General features: G+C 41.3%; 2 protein-coding genes across 4 annotated transcripts in view; one reads left to right on the plus strand and one right to left on the minus strand.

Moving 5' to 3' along the window:
* The window catches only part of redic1 (regulator of DNA class I crossover intermediates 1), a 9,471-nt gene extending 5,280 nt beyond the window's left edge, over window positions 1-4,191 (plus strand). For all 3 annotated transcript variants that reach the window (XM_010793688.1, XM_010793687.1, XM_010793689.1), the window contains 2 exons: window positions 3,175-3,775; window positions 3,883-4,191. In XM_010793688.1, the coding sequence (XP_010791990.1) occupies window positions 3,175-3,775; window positions 3,883-3,941 (660 nt within the window). In that variant the 3' untranslated portion in view covers window positions 3,942-4,191. The remainder of the gene's footprint in view (window positions 1-3,174; window positions 3,776-3,882) is intronic.
* Window positions 4,192-4,544: 353 nt separating this feature from the next.
* Window positions 4,545-12,887, minus strand: part of slc2a13a (solute carrier family 2 member 13a) — a 95,219-nt gene continuing 86,876 nt past the window's right edge. The window contains exons 5-10 of the mRNA XM_010793691.1: window positions 10,895-11,058; window positions 10,691-10,808; window positions 8,293-8,418; window positions 8,059-8,177; window positions 7,251-7,403; window positions 4,545-6,441 (exon numbers count right to left, since the gene is read on the minus strand). Coding sequence (XP_010791993.1) covers window positions 6,215-6,441; window positions 7,251-7,403; window positions 8,059-8,177; window positions 8,293-8,418; window positions 10,691-10,808; window positions 10,895-11,058 — 907 coding nt within the window. The 3' untranslated portion in view covers window positions 4,545-6,214. The remainder of the gene's footprint in view (window positions 6,442-7,250; window positions 7,404-8,058; window positions 8,178-8,292; window positions 8,419-10,690; window positions 10,809-10,894; window positions 11,059-12,887) is intronic.

Consider the following 12,887-nt stretch of genomic DNA (forward strand, 5'->3'; position numbering starts at 1 on the left):
CAAGATCTGGTACTTCTACTTTTACTCAAGTACAAGATCTGAGTACTTCTACTTTTACTCAAGTACAATATCTGAGTACTTCTACTTTTACTCAAGAACAAGATCTGAGTACTTCTACTTTTACTCAAGTAGCCTATAATATCTGAGTACTTCTACTTTTACTCAAGTACAAGATCTGAGTACTTCTACTTTTGCTCAAGTACAAGATCTGAGTACTTCTACTTTAACTCAAGTACAAGACCTGAGTACTTCTACTTTTGCTCAAGTACAAGATCTGAGTACTTCTCCCACCTCTAGTTGTCTCGAAGGTAAGACGTAACCATTTGTCGTCCTATCCGACCAAACGCTCACATTAGTGGGTGTTTGTTTGATGTTCGGCTCCTGCTGAGCTCGTTAAGTTTTCTCTAGACACAAAGCTGACGGTGCAACAACAAACCTGCGTAGGCATGAGCACAGAAGCACAGCAGCACCTGGTTCCCATTCACACCCATTAACACACACACACACACACACCCACGATATGCCCAGTTACTAGAACGTGTTTCTGCATCACTTTTACAAGAGGAAAAACAGGAAGCACTTTGTTGCTAGGTGAAGCTTAGGAGGTTTCCACTTATCATCCTTGGCTGACATATTATTATTGCAATTTAAGTCAAACCCACAGTCCCTGGTTTTAGTGCAGCACAACAAGTTCATTTAAGTAGTTTTTCTTAAACATATCACTCCCGAAACAGAGGACACAGAAAGAAACGTCCGCAGTTTGTCATCACATAGTTAGCCTAAAAATATAGCGGATTGCATTTCGGCAACTTTATGTCTCTGCCTCCAATGTTGGCTAACGTCTTGTTAGGAAAAAGGTCACAGACTCGTAGGATAAACGCATCGAATGTCCCAATAAAAAAGCTGTTGGAAAAAGAGATGGGACCATGAAAAACCCTCAGACCAGCCCTCAGAAGGTAAGCTATTATACCTCCACCTGTAACCATCATAACTGCACACAGAGGGGGACAGCTGTAGACTTTATGTGGAATAAAAACAGATCAACAACTTCAAAAATGCCCTCAGTGGAAATGCTTTCTCCACTCATAAACAAAGAAGAGTTAAGTCTCACTCTCCTGGCTTCATTACATTCAAATAGCAGCTTTATCCATGTCGTATCATGCCTTATTTTACCGGATTAAAACAAATCAAGTGTCAAATGTATCTGTGCAGGTTCAAAATGAGACCAAAGCTTTCTATGCATGTCAGTTTCTTTGAGCCATGCTAAAGCCCTAAATGTGGCCCGCACCAGACTAGGTAAGACTTGTTTTTTTTTATCAGATTGCAGGGAAATAACTTTTTCCACTGAACTAGTTCTTGATCAATTGCGTCATCTAGCCTACTGAATGGTTGAGAGAACAAGGAGTCAGCAGTCAATGACCGTGTAAAACCGAAAGTAAAGGAGGTCACCACAACCACAAAAGATCCATGAGCAAACAGTCATGAATGGGCACAAAAAGAATGAGGCTGTTGGGTTCAGAAGTATGCATGATGAGCTCTGGACACACACACACACACACACACACACACACACACACACACACACACACACACACACACACACACACACACACACACACACACACACACACACACACACACACCCACACACACACACACACATAGAGAGAGAGACACACCGAGAGAGAGACACACCGAGAGAGAGAGACACACAGAGAGAGACACACACACGCAATCCCCTGCAGGCTCACGACTGGCATAGATAATAATCAATTTCACTAAAATGTGACTAAAACACTTCAAATGTGTCATGCCCCGTCAGATGGCATTACAGCTCTTAGTCTCTGTGTTCCCAGATATCAGAGATTGCTTTACTTAGTACAGTTGTATCATTACCCAGATGAATTATAGTGAAAGCTATGACAGCACACCAGAATTAGCCTGGAAGCTATACGGTTGTGGATCATCCCTGACTCAACCCCCAAATGATCCTCAGTTTGGGGCAAACAGGCAGTCACAGGTGGTGTTAAAGCTGTAAATCACCAGGCTCTCACACACCCTGGATCCTCCTCACAGCAGGGGGCGGTGCTAAGACCAGAGGAAACGGAACGATTACTACTGTGAAAAGCCTTAAACCCAGGGCCGTGGGAAGTAGGGGTGCTGAGGGTGCTGCAGCACCCCCTGGTGGAGGACAGGGGATATGCACTTCCACAAACTCAGCACCCCTACTTCCCACGGCCCTGGGTTTAAGGCTTTTCACAGTAGNTGGAAAATGTAACCGGGGTGGAAAGGGTGTGATCTTTACTTGATTATGAATGTTGTTACGTCAAGGCTGAAAATTCATTTTTTTTTTAATTATATTTGTATTTAATCTTGTGGAAGTGCAGATCCCCTGTCCTCCACCAGGGGGTGCTGCAGCACCCTCAGCACCCCTACTTCCCACGGCCCTGGGTTAAGCTGCTGTAAATGTTGTTTATTTTGCTTTGAAAAAATGTGAGAAAAGAGCTGCATTTGTCAACTGCAAATGACTGAGAGGTGGTGTCCAGGGGGGCTAGAGGAGTTTGTTTATTGTGGAGAAGAGTGTTTTGGGGTTTCCGGGGCCAGAGTGGATTAACTGAGAGTAGTAGGTGGAGTTGGCATGGGAGAGGGCATCTAGGTTTGAGAATTAATTAATTAATANNNNTGCACGTTTCAGAGTGGCCTTTTATTGTGGCCAGCCTAAGGCACACCTGTGCAATAATCATGCTGTCTAATCAGCATCTTGATATGCCACACCTGTGAGGTGGGATGGATTATCTCGGCAAAGGAGAAGTGCTCACTATCACAGATTTTTTCAGATTTGTGAACAATATTTGAGAGAAATGGTTATTTTGTGTACGTAGAAAATGTTTTAGATCTTTGAGTTCATCTCATGAAAAATGGGAGCAAAAACAAAAGTGTTGCGTTTATATTTTTGTTCAGTGTATAAGATCATCATTATTCAACACAATCAATTGCAATACTTGCATACAAAGGATCCCCCAGGCAACACATGTCAGCTATAGTTATCACTTTAATAACAAAAAACTAAATATTCTGTGCCCAGTGCCACTGATTAATTGCTTTTCCCATGATGCACTGGATTAACCCAGGGATAATGTGACTGCTGTGTTTCCCTTTCTAATTGTATTTTAGGGGGAAGAATGCTGTCAGCCATATCTTCAGGCTTCCTCTTCGTATATTGACCCGGCCTGTTGTGCAGAAAGCTTAAACCCAAACCCGGTCTCACAGGGGAATCCAGAACAAAGGCACACAAAGCCCCGCCCCCTCACCCCGCTCCTGAAACCCCAAAGCTTCAGAGATAAACAGACACTTATGGAAAACATATCTTTCCCAGTTCCTTCCCCTCAAGCCCAGCGCTCCGAGATGTGCAAATGCCAGAAAAGAGCCAATGAAACTCGAGACGCTGGAACTCAAACTGCTGCTGTGACATGTGACGCTGAGACTCAGTGCAGCGCTGTTGAAGACGGTGTAACCGCCGAGTTTAACTGGTGTGTGCCACCTGTTGATGTGTCAGTGCTGCATCCCCCCACAGGGAGGCAGACTGACGCTGCCGCAGAGAAGACGCACACCGCTTCAACAGGCAAGGCTACAAGTGGAGAGAAGCTCACGCCCTGGGTGAAGAAGAAACCCAAGGCTGGTTCCCTCTCAGACAGCAGCATTATAAACAATATTGATGGGAAAGTGATCCTACAGACACATTTTCTAGATGCTCTCAGCGTGACAGATGGCAGAGGTACAATGTCAGAATGTAGACCTTTTGATTTATATACATTTCTTATTATTTACATTCCACTGAACAAGACAGAAATGAACGTTTTTCTCCTCTTGTTTCTGATTCAGGTAAGGGCAGGGATGAGGGAGAGCGACAGGAAAATGGCCGCCTGGTGAAGGATCTCTAATGAAGCGAGGGAGGAGGTCATATCTGCCAGCAGGGCTAACAGACTCTCAGAAGAAGCAGAGACACTTCAGGAAATAGCGGACATACTGCTCCTGCTCAGACAGAGGAAAGAAGTCATGTAGATGCCTGAAAGCAGAAAGAAAACATGCCTGTTCTGTGCATTTATTCAAGAGCGTTAACAGTTTATTTAAGCGTATTCAGTGTTTGTTCTAAGACGCATTGTGAAATAAAGCCCCAAGGCGTTACTCTGATTCATACGTTTATTTCCGTCCCTTTATACATATTCCAGTGTTTCATGAAGATACTCATCTTTTATAGAATATAAACTCTAGCAAAACATTTACAGCTTGAACAATAATCAATAATATACTATACAGCACTTGTTTGTTTTTTTTAATTGGTATTTTTGTAGTTCCTCGTAAACTGTAGAAACACACATGGTTGGTTCACATAGAAAAAAATTGCAAAGAAGTACACATTAAATCTCCCCTAGAGGAGAGTGGTAACAGCAGAAACAACCACGCTAAATATTTGTTTAACACAAGTTAAATTGTTTAATTACACAATGTGTGTGTGTGTGTGTGTGTGTGTGTGTGTGTGTGTGTGTGTGTGTGTGTGTGTGTGTGTGTGTGTGTGTGTGTGTGTGTGTGTGTGTTTTAATACTTTCAGTACAAAACTAGCTTGTGTGGTTTTAAGACAACTCATCCTGCACACAGAAAATCTAAATAAAACACTAATACTTTCACATTATAAAACGTTAGCCATTTTAATTCCTCTATACTGATTAATCGTTTTCCATCTGTTAATGTGACAATACTAAAAATAATTAACATTCAACTTTGATGATATTTGATAACCAGCTTCATATTTGAAAAGTCTATTAAAAAGAGGTTTTATATTTTATTAATCCGTGATGGGTTTGGACCGCCGTGTCAAAAATAATAGACTGTCCTTCACAGCGTACTTATTAACGTATTTAGTTTCACAAAGTCACTCTGTAGTCTAAAGTTTAAACAGCTGTTGCTACACAGAAACCTACGTGTATTTGACTAACACCATTTTACACTTTTCTACAAAGCAACATTTGCAAGTTACGCTAAAGCTTTGACTTCTGACACGAGAATAACGAACATGATTTGTACATTAGGCTATGGAGGAAGACAAAAAAAACATGAAATGATTACAAAACAAAACATTTCATCACACGTGAAATGCTAATATGTACACGCCAAATAAATAAATAATTACAACAACTTGAAATATTACATCCACTTCAGGGGTTTGGACGTCCAGGGACCTCCACAATACACAGGCACTAATATTATCATGTTTAGCATAAATAAATAAAGATACACGTAAAGTCTCAAACATAAAGTCTACCACTTCCTTTGCTGGACAATACATGTTTAATACTTAGGTTTATAACATGGAGACATAGTCATGTTTTGTTAAATATCATTTTAAATTCAGGGTAGCAACAGGATTGCCGGCCTGAAACTTAAAAAATACTAGTATGCTAAAGTAATACAAAATAATAAATATTAACTATAGCAACAGAATTTGTATTCATTTCAGTGCTACTAGATTGGTGAGTGGTTTTGTTTAGGCACCGACTGACAATATATACTGTACATCTCTGGTGTTTGCTTTTTTTATAAAAAAATATTCAAAGCACAGACTATCATCAGGAGCTGACATAAGTGTGCTATGCTACAAGCTAACACAACATGTAACTGAGATGTGTTCCATATAGAAAGGCATAATGGTACTATAGATCTACAATAGGTCACAACTGCTGTCATGTCAACAAAAGACCACGTTTACTGGAACTCTTTAAATGGATTCTCAACGGAAACTGAAATAATGCTGTAGGATTGCTGTGTTGTATACTGTACGTACATTAATCATAAATGACATTTAGTCAACAAATGTACAAAATATTAGGAACATCGTACGATACTGAGCTGCAGCCTCTTTTCGGTGGACTTCATAACAGAGGAAGTGTCCCTTTTATTTTCTAAATGCATGTTTCCTGTCCAAGTTATGTGCGGAAAAGGCAGTGTTTAAACTTTAGGGAATTCAGATATAAGTGGGTTTGACACCTGATGTTGTGTCAGTTCACCCTCATCTTTCTCATTGAAACTGTGATTCTTCACCTCATATTGACGGGTAACCAGTGGCTCCTCAGCTCGCACACACACAAACAGTCAAATATTACATTACAAGTTGCATGTTTTAGAAATAAACAAAGCAAAAGAAACAGCCTAACTCTCGCTAGTCCACGTCAGACGCGTCGTTGTCCGATAGATGGTAGTTTGAACCTTTGACTCGGATGTACTCCACCTGTCGTGCCTCGTCCGAGTCCGAGGCGCCGCAGGAACAGAGCTGGTTTTCGAACAGCGCTTCGATCTCCTCCAGACGCCGGCCTTTGGTCTCCGGCAGGCAGCCGTAGATGAAGAAGAAACCCAGCAAAGCCATGCTGGAGTAGAGGAAGAACGCTCCTGGGGAGATAAAGACAAAATAACTCACCGTCAATCACAGACAAAAGGAACTCACTGTTCAGCTTCCTGGAGACGTGTTTTTATTCAGCCACAGAAGAAGAAACACTGGAGGTGACAGTGTGGGGCAGCTACCATTTGAAGGCTCACAATTAATATGGAGATGTGTGAGCTCATAAACGAAAGTGTTTAAATATGCTGCTGTTTCCTTAACGATTCTCCATACATGTCAATATGGAAGTATTCATAGCGACACAGTGACAGAGGTTAATGAGATTTCCTGAACGCTGTTATCTCTTTTTCCCCTTGTCAAAGCAGAAATACATTTTGAGTAGTGCTTTATGCTAAATACCGTTTAAATGGATAAGGCATTATTTTCCTCAGCTTTGACACTGTTCACAATTCTTTGTTAACAAATCAAATCGACCGTTAACCCGCTGCATCTCGGGATGCCTCTACAATCACCCCTGATGGATCGATGTCCTGCTCCACCAAAGGTCAGTTCCTTCCCGTTGGAGAGGGCCACATGCTGTTGTTGAGCCACATTGACTGAGGAGGTGTCGTCGAAGAAAAAGGTTGGGAACACATCGGGGTATCAATCAGCGGGGTCACCGACATGCTGCTTTTGATGGGAGGGGAGGATGTATGGTATGGGTGCTACACAAGATCTGCTGAGAGGCTTGCATAAGGATTGATAGAGTTGGATGAGGTTTGAAGGTGTTCATGGATGGACTGTTAAGTATGATTGAAATGACATGAGCTCAGTCTAAATGTAAATGGTTTGTTCACAATTCTGCAGGTGAGCAACTGACCATAGTATGTGAAGTACTGAGCCAGGTGGAGGAAGGTGAGAGACACCAGGATGTTGAAGGTCCAGTTGACCCCGGCTGCGCAGGCGTTCCCCGTGCTCCTCGCCCACAGAGGGTAGATCTCTGAGTTGATGGTCCATGGCATCGGGCCCATCCCTAAAAGAGAGACACGTTTACAGGGTTAGGTTAAGGCTCTATGGAAAGTTTAGTAGCTACAACTGGGCTATTGAGTGGTGCAGTCCTCAACCTGGAAATGAGTAAGCATTTTAGCACTTCGGAGATCCCTTATCAGTCAACATCTTTGAATTGAGTTTCTGGTTAGTTTGCCGAAATAAGGTCAATAAACTTATACGAGGTTTTCAAGGTTTTTCACAACATAAAATGCATCAGTTTAAACCGCACTGATGGACGTCTGAGCTTGGTGGTTGATAACAAGTGGCTAAAAAAGAGTAGTAAACATCATCACGGTGAAAATAGGCCGCCTTTAGCTTAGGGCTGCAACCGTCATGTATTTTGAACGCTAAGTTCCGGGTTGGCCTGCAAAATTATGTAATCATTGTACAATTTCATTGGACTCAATGTACGTCCTCTAAAAGTGCTTGTTTTTTGGCACTGGGTACCCCACTGAGATATAAAACGCTTTTGCTTGGTGAAGGTCATGTGACTTGTTACAAAGAGGATAAAGGAAAATGTAAAGAAAAGATTCTCTGTGGGGCCTTTCCATAAAGATATCTGAAGAAGAATGCAAGTAAACATAGCAGTCGGACCACATACAGTGTAGTGAACCTCAATCACAGGTTCAATTTATTACCTGGTGCGAAAGCAGCCAGGTAGCACATCAGACCCAGCAACACCAGCCAGGAGTAGGAGGTGGGGCAGTAGTTGTAGGCCCAGTAAGTCTGATCTCTCATCAGGCTGGAGTTGGAGCATCTGGAAGAGGAAGAAACAGTTAGTATTTCACATTCAACCAAAACATTAAATATATAAATAATGCAGACGTTCTTCACACACGCACACACTCCATCCTCGGCATCCTGTGACTCACCTGCCCCATGCTGCGTGCTCCGTGGAGGCCTTATTGACAGCCACGCAGGAGGAGGTGAGGAGCGCTGAGACGTTCTCACGGTAACAGAACCCACATCCAGGGTCCAGCATGCATGGCTCACACAGCCTGCAAACCAAACACGCCAACTTTAACTACCCTGAACACGGTCAATCAATGAATCCATTCGCATACATATTTTCCAAGTATTGAGTTGCAGTCCAACTAAAAACCACTTATTGGCCTGTTCTACTTCACAAAGTGGGCTTATAGAAAAGGTCTTCAACCGCTTTAATCGAGACTTGAATTGAGACTTGAATTGAGACTTGCCTCATTACACAAATGAAGTTAAAAAAGGACTGCAGGAAGTGATGAATCTTCATTAAATGCAAAATACTGTTGGATTCACTATCCTTACATCTTTACCCCTCTGCTAGTCTATTTAAAGCAATCCACATGTAAGAAGCAAACACCTTCTTCACAAGGGACACTATGTTTTTATAACAGTTTGTTGTTGCTAATGGAAGAGCACGAAATGTGTGTTTGTTTCACAGGTCTATTTTTACAGGCTGGAGCCTCCCTGTGTGCAGGGCACCTTGCTCTTATTTCACACTGAGGTCAACCAAACGAAAATCATACCATGTGTTAGTACCAGAGGCAAGAATAGAGAGGGAAGGTGAGGAGAGACATGCAGCAACTCAGCCTAGATTTATAGGATGCAATTAGAGCATGTGTATAATATTGGTCTTTTATAAATGAATAAAGCTATATAGTTTTCCCTTTGGCTAACATCTAATGTGCGCAAAGGGATGGATTAAGCACTGTTTATCTGCACAGATTTAAGCTGCCCTGTACAAAATGATACCAAAGCAGCTTTAAATTAGATTTGGGAAGATTTAGCTCTACAATATAAAACAAGAACAATGCTTCTTCATTTTTATGTCTTCCACGTCTACATGTATTACCTCGTGATGACCGACAGCTGGATTTACCCTTTATCTTTAAGCAAAACATACGTATGTAGTTCTCCATTTTCAAGGACCTATTTACTGAATGTGCTATGCTAAACTAAAAATGAAATAGATAGAAATAGCAAAAGCAACGAAGATAGCATTGAGAATGTAGAATTATTTATTTAAAAGGAAAAACATCTAAATGCCTGTGTCATTCCAGGCTAGTAAGCTATCGTCAAATCCTACCCCAAACACCTTTTGAATACATCCTTAAATCAGGTGTCTGATCCACTGGTGAGTGTCTCTGGTGGTCCTAGATTCAGCCGTGGTGAGCGAGGGCACGTGTGGGCTCATGTGGAGTAAAGTGAACTCAATGAAGCCACTACAGTGTGGTAAAAGCACTCATCTCTTCAAATTACCTCCGTGTGTGTGTGTGTGTGTTACAGCGTGTGGGTGCCGGACAGCGAGTCCATTAGGCGTTGTTTGTTGTTGTGATGAAAGGCCGTCGTTACACATGAGTTTCATCTTGTGTCCGAGTAAGTGAGAGTAAATTGGGACACGGAGGCATCGGATCTCTGGCTTACACGAAAACACTCTCTGTGCTTTGTGTGTTTGCCTTTTGTTGCTAATGACAACAATGAAGTGTATTGCAGCTGATCCAAGCATCGGGAGATTACTTTATAGAGTTTTACTTACAATATTTACTCAGAATCTTGACAGTATTGTTTCCAGCCCACCGTTTTATTTGTTTGAACTAGTAAATCCCTGATAAATAATATGACTCAGGCCTGATCTCATCTAATATACAAACCTTGTGATATAAATTGATCTTCCTAATCGGCACATACTGTGTCTTAGCCAGCCACAAACTTTACCCTAAAAGATCTGCATGTCAAAACTTGCAATAAGTTAACAGCAAGTGTCCTTTGTGATTTCATTGGGTTTCATTCTCTGAAGCTCTCCACCAGTGAGTGTGCTCTCCTGCACTCTGGGTTGATGTTGTGACCCTGCAAATTATTGAGTGCTTTTACAAAGACCAGAAGTGCGCTGGGGTGAATAGCGGTCTTGCCATAGCTCCCTATTTCCATCTAGACCTGTGCATAATGTCACAATCACACTTTATATTAACTCCAGTGAAGAGCTGGTGGAGAGAATACTCTTTGAATCACACACACATTCCTAAAATGATCTAATTTGTAACATGTGTGCTACTCAATCCTCATTGGACACCTGCTTATTGAGTTGTTTTCATGTCTGAAAATTGTAAAGCTCAATTTAACTTTATATCTCTGGGATGGCAAGTAGCAGTGGGAGTAATTTCAGGCTTTAACTAATCAATTTGAATTAGCTTGTAATAAATGGAGATGACAGGTGTTTTTAAGAGAGGAGCCGGTTTCCATTAACAGTGTAGCTGGTTGAATTTTGAAGTGAACTGTGGGTATACTCACTGGTACTTGGAGCAGGTAGAGTTGGCCATAGGGTCCAATGGGTGAAAGGTGACAGGAGGACTGTGCTGGGCAGACATCAGAAAACCAATGGCCAGCAGACTCAAGCTTAAACATGTACCTGTCGGAAAAACAATAAAGATGTTACATACAAACATGACTGGCAGACATCCCTAATTACCTAATGTGGGCTTATGAGGGAATTACCTATGATACTGCCCAAGGTGAGCTTCCTGCGCCCCACCCTCTCCACCAGCCACACTCCCAGCAGGGTAAACAGGAAGTTAGTGAGGGTGGCGAGCCCAGCCAGCCAGATCGCCAGCCGGTCGTCTCGAATTCCTGACATCTGCAGGATTGTGGCGCTGTAGTACCTGTGGGACACAAAGACAGAAAGAAATGAATAAGTAACTGTTGTTGTGACACTAAAACAACTACATGTGAGGTCTAAAACTGCAAAGGTCCCAAAAACAGCAACATTTAAGGATAGCCTATTTCCAGCTTAGCTGTTAGCCAGTTTCCGTTATTTAGGGTAAGACTGTACTCACAGAGTTACTAGGAAATATAATATTTTAACGGTACAAATATGATTATATTGTCGATAATTCTTCTAATAATGCCTGTTTTTTTCTTTTTTCTGCAGTTTCTGTTTGTCTCCCAACACACACCTTAAGTGATGATAAAGTGAAGCAGTAACTAGCTAGCTACCACATTGTGTGGCTACTACTGCCTCGCTAAATCATATTGTTATTTTTCTGTTCAATAACGATTTAATTACGTAACTCTGAATATTTTTGACTGCAATTACCATGTAGTAACAATCTGACATCTTGACAGGTCTTGTCTGTTCAGTAATGCTATAGCTAGAGTTATAAACCTGTTAGCTTAGCACAAATGCTGGAAACATGGGGAAGTAGCTAGCTACACTTTTGTTTTCTAGCTTACTTACTGTGTTTTCAGTCTTCATCTTTTTCAGCTAATGGCATATTATTAAAAATCATATTTAGCTGACAACATGAGATGCTATCAATATCATCCAAAAAAAGCAGGTAAAGATTTCCAAATTATTGCTTTAAACCACTTTATTGAGAAGTAAAATGTAAAGTGGGTCCGACCCCAAAAAGTCTGCAGGCCTAACAACGCTTCCAGAATTATTCTTACCAAATAAATAATACAAAAACATTCTCGAAATATTCTAATTTATGGCATGATTAGTCGAGACAAATCAACCTCAAACTATCCTTGAGAGCCAAGCACTCTTCTTCCAATCACAGCCTCTCTACTTGAGTACCAGCCACTCATCTAACAGTTAGCAATTAGCTATAAATAATATCTTTCAATGGCTCTTTGTTCCCTCTCTTTCCACTCTCTCTGCTAGTCTGTTCCCAAACAGTATAATTAGATGCAACGCTGGCACCATGTTGCTCCACGTAGGCAGATTACCTGCAATCATCATCAACAAGACTCTAAACAGTCTGCGGTCAACGATACAGACACCTGTACGGGGTCAATTTCCCCCTTCAAATATGATAACGTGTAAGTATAATTTAGGGAAAAAAACATGGAAACATGATGGCCGCATAGACAGATGCACCTGAAAGGACCTTGTTTAAAGTGCCATTATGGAAACGATGTGCTTGATTCTCACGCACAAAGGTATGCACACAAGCCATATTTAAAAACACACATTAAACCTATGGAGAATGATTAATTCCCAAAAATGAAATAATGATAAAAGTCTCCCGCATTGTCTGTATCTTGAAAGATCAATTAGAATACTGCTTTTCATCTCTTCAAAAGATCACTCTCTTGTTCTCTCTCTTCCCAAAAACAAAGACGTTCAATTTAAGGGATTTGCATAATAACTCTTTACTTTTCTGGCATGCTATCCAGCCTCAGAGGGGAAGTTGATTTTAAATTCTGTTTGTTAAAGCTTGATCTACAATAGCACACGTTCTGGCAGGGGATAAAAGTTGCAGATGGTTTTATACAAATTTGCAAACTTTTATACTTTAGCAGATGCATGTACTAAATGGGCACTTATAAAGACAAAAATACATACATGTGGATACACTTAAGAACACTCAAAGAAGAAATGAGGGGATTTTGGAGCAGCAGTGGGTTTAAAAGCACTCTTTTTTTTCAGAGGTCTGCTGTGTTCCATTTGCACTTCTCCAGCTCCCTACACACACACACACACACA

The sequence above is a fragment of the Notothenia coriiceps genome, unplaced genomic scaffold, assembly GCF_000735185.1.
Source record: "Notothenia coriiceps isolate Sejong01 unplaced genomic scaffold, NC01 NC01_scaffold00037244, whole genome shotgun sequence".
NCBI classification, from domain to species: Eukaryota; Metazoa; Chordata; class Actinopteri; order Perciformes; family Nototheniidae; genus Notothenia; species Notothenia coriiceps.